Raw genomic sequence first — 8,047 nt, 5'->3', positions numbered from 1 at the left:
ACTTAACGAAACTCTCTCCAACACTACTAAAATATAATCACCTGCTCGAGAATACTAGAGTCCTAACGAAGTCCATCCTTGAATTTAACCCGAATTTATCAGCATTCGAGCTGAATTCAAAAACCCTAGATGAACTAGAGCAACAACTTCAAGAGTTCGCCTTACAGCAACATAATCAAGGAAGACACTCGACCTTGATTTACGGATCATATGGAGGAATTATTCTCCTATGTGCATTTCTGCTTATGTACCTGTGTCGATCACCGCTGAAAACCGGGACATATAAACTCTCTCAAACAATTTTCTCAAGGTCGAGTGATGAGAGTATCCAAACGTCACAACGAAGGAAACCATCGATTAAAACTCCAACACCAAAGGATGTTGCTGGATTATACGAGGATATCCCTTCTACAAGTACAACCGCTGTCAACAAGGAGGTGACCATACAACAAAGAACAACCTCAACTGAACCAACAATTACTCCAAAAAAGGAGATAAAGTCTGCAACGTCCGAAGATAGACCATCAGTGAAGATCAGATGACTAACCGAAGGATTAAGTTCCAAGCTGCATGGAATCCAGGTGGAGGAGACTTCATTAAGAAAGAATCGCGAACCACCTTCTCGCCAGTAGCTCCGCCAAACGTAACCTTGCAAGGCAACAATGAAGATCTTCGACTTGAAGAGGTTAGTGTTCACGACGACCCTAAGAAACGTTCAAAATCGCCATCTAAAACAACCTGATCTCACAGGTCTAACTATCTATTTTTTTTTCTTACACATAAAAATCCAAAAGAAATATTTTAAACTCAAACTCAATTTCAAATTTTGCTTAATATGAATTCAATATTAAAAGGTTTTCTCATTCTACTAAATGGAACTTTGTTTTAATTTCATTATTAAGTTATTAAGAAAATTCTTATTTAACATAAAAAAGAAATAGTTTAATGAATTATTCATTGTGTAATCTAAATATTCAAATTTAATTATTTTAAGATGAATTAAACACTTTATAAGATATATATATTAAGAAATTTTGATAGGTTAGTTTAAATAATAATCATTAATTGCGTTTTATTTTTATTTTTTTTTCACAATTAGTAAGAGCATTGAAATGAAAAGGACCGTGTTTTTTTTTTGACTCAATTATTTGACTTTGACCCACAAGGGGTTGTCGCAAACTTTTTGCCCACGCACAAAATGGACATTTCTCGGACCAGGTATCAGAGAGCTTGATGACCGCAACTTGTACGTACAGCTTCTACATCTCCATACGTACGGATATAGTTGGTTAGTCACTCTCTGTGGAAGATGGTGAATAATGTCCGCCTAAAAAAAAGTTAGAGAGAGAAACAGAATTAAAAAGATATGAATATATAATTAATACTTATATACCTCATTAAAATACTAGAAACAGTAGGTACTCAAAACTTACTCGATAGGGTCCAATGGCATTGATACGGTCCACTTCTCTTTGGAATACCTCAGTGTGATTGAGGCTATCGAAATCCTTCCTCTCCCGGAATAGCTTCACGTGTATCATCTCGTGCAGCATGGTCCCGATCAAATCTTCTTCAGGAAGCATGCTGTGTACTTCCCAGTTTATGCGCACCTCGCGCCTAGGCAAATCCGTGCACCCCGAAGCGGATGGCATCTTCGGCCCCCAGTGAAACGTATAGCCCGCATTTGCGAGCTCATTATTAAAATAGATCTCGTCCAAATGATCATACAGTCCTTTCAGATCTGGACGCCCGTCCGTAGCCCGTTTGCGCTGAAATAATTTCAACCCTGGCTCTAAGGGTTGTTTCTGCGATCTTGTTACCCTCTCGCTCATGTTGAGAATACACCTAGACGCAAACAAAATGTACATTAAAAAAAAATTTTTATTATATATATATGTATATTTTTGGAACTTTGGAAAGTTAGTTAAATTAACAAATTAAAAAAAAAAAAAGACAAAAGCAGAATTTCGCAAGTAGATTGTCAAAAATGTCGTTTTCGGAGCGCCCCAACTTTAGAGACATTTTTGAGGCATTCCCGTTAAAGATAGACGACAAGCGAGAGTAGGGAAAAATGTTGGAACCACGATTCCAAAGAATAATATAGTATTCGCTAGACAAAAATCGGTTTATTTATGTGGTATTTACGAAAAAATTTCTCGATCCTGTCATTATTGAGCGCGCGAGATACTTGCTGGCCGCCGCCGAGCATGGTAGTCACCGCCGACCACGCGAGAACGCCGCCGACCGCATAATTGCCACTCGTCTTTAAAAGATTGTCTAAGTATAAACAAAGCATTTTGGTTTAAAAAAAAGGGAATTATTTTATTAATTGAATTAACAAAAGTCAGTAGGATGATAAAAATAGAATTTTACTAGTAGATTATCAAAAATGTCGTTTTCGGAGCGCCCCAACTTTAGAGACATTTTTGAGGCATTCCCGTTAAAGATAGACGACAAGCGAGAGTAGGGAAAAATGTTGGAACCACGATTCCAAAGAATAATATAGTATTCGCTAGACAAAAATCGGTTTATTTATGTGGTATTTACGAAAAAATTTCTCGATCCTGTCATTATTGAGCGCGCGAGATACTTGCTGGCCGCCGCCGAGCATGGTAGTCACCGCCGACCACGCGAGAACGCCGCCGACCGCATAATTGCCACTCGTCTTTAAAAGATTGTCTAAGTATAAACAGAGCATTTTGGTTTAAAAAAAAGGGAATTATTTTATTAATTGAATTAACAAAAGTCAGTAGGATGATAAAAATAGAATTTTACTAGTAGATTATCAAAAATGTCGTTTTCGGAGCGCCCCAACTTTAGAGACATTTTTGAGGCATTCCCGTTAAAGATAGACGACAAGCGAGAGTAGGGAAAAATGTTGGAACCACGATTCCAAAGAATAATATAGTATTCGCTAGACAAAAATCGGTTTATTTATGTGGTATTTACGAAAAAATTTCTCGATCCTGTCATTGCCGAGCGTGCGGAGTACTTGCCAGTGGCCACTGACGAGTGCAGCTGTCGCCGCCGACCACGCGAGAACGCCGCCGACTGCATGATTACCACCCGTCTTTAAAAAGATTGTCCAAGTGTAACAAAACATTTTGTTTAAGAAAAGAATTGTATTATTAATTGAATTAACAAAAGTCAGTAGGATGATAAAAATAGAATTTTACTAGTAGATTATCAAAAATGTCGTTTTCGGAGCGCCCCAACTTTAGAGACATTTTTGAGGCATTTCCGTTAAAGATAGACGACAAGCAAGAGTAGGGAAAAATGTTGGAACTATGATTCCAAGGAATAATATAGTATTCGCTGGACAAAAATCGGTTTATTTACGCGGTATTTATGACTAATTTTTTCGACCGTCATTTTCGAGCGCGCGAAGTATTTGCCAGCGGCCACCGCCAAGCATGGCAGTCACCGCCGACTACGTGAGAACCCCGTTGGACAAAACTATAGACTGTATGAACTAAATCAAACGTAGCTTCTAATTAAATTTTATAATTGGTATTTTATGAATTTTAAATTATTAAAAAAAAATTATTATTTAAAAGCAATCTAAGTATATTTATTGTCAATTATCTATAACTTAATCTATTGAATTAGAAAAATGACATCAAGAGGACAAATCTTTGTTTTCGTCTATTTTTAAACAATGTTTAGAAAACTAAATTTTATTAATGTTAAAAAAAAATTTTACAAATAATTATTATTATTACCTAACAAAAAGTTTGAACAAATTAAAGGTGGAAAAAGCTAACAATTATAGAAAATTAAATTTTCATTTTATATTGTCTAGAAACTTTAAGGTTTACCGCGGTTGCACCGGTTTCCGTCCACGCCCCGGTTTCCGTCCATTTGTTTTATATTTTCGAATATATTAAAGGGAATAAATTTGTTTACTACATTTGATCATTTTACTACAACCTATAATATCTAATGCTCTCTTTGCACAATTATAATTGTAATTTGAACGTTAAAATTCTATAAAAATAAAATAAAAAAGTCTTACAGTGCTATCGAATGCCTTCTCGTGAGAGAAAATAGTGACTATACACAAGCGAACAGCTGAGAATTATTTCGTGTTTCGATAATTTACGTTAATATTGATTTGAAAGTATATTTATCGATAAATTAGGCATTAATTTATATACATTATTAATTATAGACAATGAAAACATTAATTTCATAACTTATTTATCTGTCCCAGAACAAAATTCTTCTCCAAAGCTAAATTATTTCAGAAATTTTACTAATTTTAATGATTTTCAATATCTACGATTTTAATAAAATATTTCACAAAAAGAATTCAATTATTTAAAAGGAAATATATTATTAAAATTCATCGCAAGAATTAAAGTATTTTTTTTATTAATAATTATTATTATTCTCAGGTATCCAATTATTTTCAATACAGTTAAAAAAAAAATTCGATTCTATTCCATAAACTAAAGAAACTTTAAAAAAAAATGCAATTAGTATCAAATTTCGATAAAATTCTTTGCAAGAATTCAATCATTTGAAACTTTTATTGAAATTCTACGCAAACATTTAAATTATATTCACAAAGTAATTAAAATTCATCGCAAAAAAAATTCAATTATTTTCATAAAAATAATTTAAAATAATAATAATAGTAATAATAATAACAATAATAATTTAAAATTCTAGAAAATAATAATTTAATTAAAATGTTGAAAGTTTGATGAAGTTACAGTAATAATATTCTTATAATGTAAAATAATGATTTTGTCTCTCGGTCATCTTTAATTTATTAGAAAACATGAAGAAATAAAATATACTTTTATAAATTGTTCAATTTAAAAAGGGTTTAAATTTGAAATTTTGAATGTCTTAATTCCTGAGGAAAATCTTGTTTCAAAAATAAGATTAAGAATATGAATTGTGCAAACATTTTTCTTCTTTTTCTAAAACAAAATAATAATTCTCTTAAAACAAAAATAATTTTGATTACGAACATTTAAATTATTCAAAAAAAAAAAAAAAACAACAACAATTTTTTAATAATTATTTATTTAGTTTTTCTTAACAAAGAATTCCGCATCTTCCGAAACTAGAGTAGTTGTAGTTATTCTCACAAATAAGGATTTTCACAAGAATTTAATTTCAATTTAATTTCAATCCATATTACTAATAACATTTTCATAATGTTCTTTTATAAAAAAAAAATTAATTATTATTTGGAACAATGTTCATAAAGTTCCTATGAAGAATTCAATTACTTTTAAAAATAGCAAAATTTTGTACAGAAATCCAATTTTTAACAATTTTATGGACTTTTCCGCAATGATTCAATTATTTTCAGGGATAGTAGAGTTTCTCAAGGGAATTAAAATTATTTTGAAAATTTTAATAAAACTCTTAGCAACTATTGAATTATTATTAAAAATAATTCTTCAAAAGGATTCAGTTATATCAATAAATAAGAGAACTATTGCCAAAATTTTATTCCCGTAAATCAAAATTTTTATAAAATTCTTCTCGAGAATGATATTGTTTTTATAAATAATTGTTGAATTCTTTCATGAATATTAAAATTAATTACAGGAATTCAATTTATTAACAAGATAAGAAAAAATAAATATTATTCAGGATATCATGGTAAAAAAAAAGGAGAATAATAATTTTAAACGTACCTCGGCTTATGGGAGTGAGCTCCAACAAAATCCCTCGCTTATGGTCCAATTTTAGTACAGATTATATGTACATGGATATATATATGTGTATATATATATGTAGGTATATATGTATATGGATAATTTGGTTTTCAAATATTATCACTATTTCACTCTTAAATATTGAAAAACAAACAGAAACTTGAACTATTTATTTTAACATTCTCGAACGACACGCACTTCGGAAAAGGCAAACATAGACTAAAGGCACCTAAACTTAATGTACCCAACGAGAAGAGCATTTGTCACAAGAGAGGTATTTCTACGATTAGTCACGTCGGGTCGGTATTGGGTTCGCCTGTCGGCGCCATTCAATCTCTCGACGGTCGTAAAAATTATCGAGTCAGAGATCTTGCGAAGTATTAACGTCTAAACATTAGGGGCCGGGCGACAGAAAATCCTAGGCGAAGAAAAGGCAGTTTCTCTTTCCCAAATTTCAACCTCTCTATTTTCATTTCCTTCTTTCGTTGCACGCCTTTAAATATTATTCCCTAGCATAGAAAGATTTTAATTATTTCAAAATTTTCCTGTCTCGACTTAACATTTTTACTAATTCGAAATAGAGAGTACTTATACTAATAAATATCTATACACACATTATGATTAAAAAAAAAAAATTTTTTATTTAATTAAATTTGCTTAGCTCTTTGCAATTGATTCCATACCGAAAATTCTAATCTGGAAAATATAATTCTGGATGCTTTAATTTAAGTAATTATTAATATTAAATTTAACATTGTTCAAATCTACACAAATCAATACATTTTTTTTATATAAAAAAAAATAAATATTAATTAGAATTGAATTAAATTATATTTAATTATATCGTGTAGAATTTTTTTTTTGTAAAACTTTCGTATGTAGATAATTTTCTAAAAATTTTATCAATTTGAAAAGAATTTTAAATTCAAAAATCTATAAGTGTAAAGAATTTGATGATTTTCTGAAAACTGCATTATTGATTTGTATAGAATTATTTGGTGTTTAACGGTGTAGACTTAATTAATTAAAAAAGAAAAAGAATTCATTATATTTTCCTCCATGAATAATTTTACGTATAAAAATTAATTCAAAATGAACTGTACAAATTTAAAAAAAAGGGAATTTTAATTAAGATCAATTTTAACAAAAAATTTTTTTTTTTAATTAATTTTCTCTTAGTTATGTTCTGTTATGTTATGTAGTTATGTTCAATTCTTTTCAGAATTTTCTTGTAATTACTAAATGATTCATCTCATTCAGGAAAATTATTATGATGTTGCAAAGAATTGAATTCTTTCTGCAATTTCTTTAATTTATCGAATAATAATCGATTTTGTTAATGACTAATTTATAACTTTACTGCATTGAAGAAAGGATTTGTTTGATTCAAATAATTCAAATTGTTTGAAAAGATGTTTGATTGATTTAAGTACTTTTAGTTGAATCAAAAGAGACCATGCTTACTTGAACCGGATAAATCGTGCTTGATTCGGATGAATGGTGAATTGAATTGAATGAATAGATTTGTTTAATCAGGGTGGACACTTTTTTTTTTAAATAATTCCCGGTCACAAATTATTTTTTCCGGTCATAAATAATAACTCTGAAAATAAATTATTCAATGAAAGATTAAAAGAATTTCCTGATTTTTGACAAAACTTTGATTCTTTCCCAAATCCTAAAAATAGTTTTGAACTCAAATAGATTTTTTTGAATACCTATACTATATAAAGTTGAATAGTTTTTAAGAATTGCTACTGTAACTTATTAAAAATTATTTTCAAAATTTCAATTCAATATTATATTCTAGAAATAACTAAAATATTTTTAAAATCCCCTTGTTTACAAGACAATTTCATGAAATTTTGAATAATTTGAAAATGGGAATAAAAATACTTCTAAAAACTAACTTATTCAGAATTTTAGTTAAAATCTTTTAAAAATTCAACTTTTCTAAAACTTCAATTTGAAACGTTTGAAAATTCAATCTATAATAATAATAATTTAACATTCTAAAATATAGAAAAATTTGCTTATGAATAATTGTAAAAAAAATTTTTTTTTTAAAATCCCGGTCAAGATCAAAATTCATTGTCATTTCCCGGTCCAGCAGCCACCCTGGTTTAATACAAATATTGAACTATTTGAAGCTGTTCTTTCGTATATTTTACCCAGGTATTTCGTTTGTTTGATGTAAATGGAAATTATTTGACACAATAAAGTTATTTTATTTATAATTATTACAAATAAATTTATATTATTACTATATAAATTTATTATTATTGATATAATAATTAATATTATTAAAAAAAAAATTATATATATATAAAAAAAAAAATTTGCGTTTAAGTATAAAAAAATGTGAA

General features: G+C 29.2%; 1 protein-coding gene across 1 annotated transcript; it reads right to left on the bottom strand.

The window, feature by feature from the left end:
* Nucleotides 1-1,144: 1,144 nt before the first annotated feature.
* LOC122507259 (DNA-dependent metalloprotease dvc-1-like) lies at nt 1,145-5,795 on the bottom strand. The gene is made up of 3 exons (XM_043619878.1): nt 5,661-5,795; nt 1,434-1,845; nt 1,145-1,327 (listed from the first exon to the last, which is right to left on the bottom strand). Exons 2-3 carry the CDS (start codon nt 1,830-1,832, stop codon nt 1,145-1,147), a joined length of 582 nt encoding a protein of 193 aa, XP_043475813.1. The 5' UTR covers nt 1,833-1,845; nt 5,661-5,795.
* Nucleotides 5,796-8,047: the final 2,252 nt, after the last annotated feature.

The sequence above is a fragment of the Leptopilina heterotoma genome, unplaced genomic scaffold (genome assembly GCF_015476425.1).
Source record: "Leptopilina heterotoma isolate Lh14 unplaced genomic scaffold, ASM1547642v1 Lhet_456, whole genome shotgun sequence".
Lineage (NCBI taxonomy): Eukaryota > Metazoa > Arthropoda > Insecta > Hymenoptera > Figitidae > Leptopilina > Leptopilina heterotoma.
Note: the sequence above shows the minus strand (reverse complement) of the source record. Positions and strands in the feature narration are given on the sequence as shown.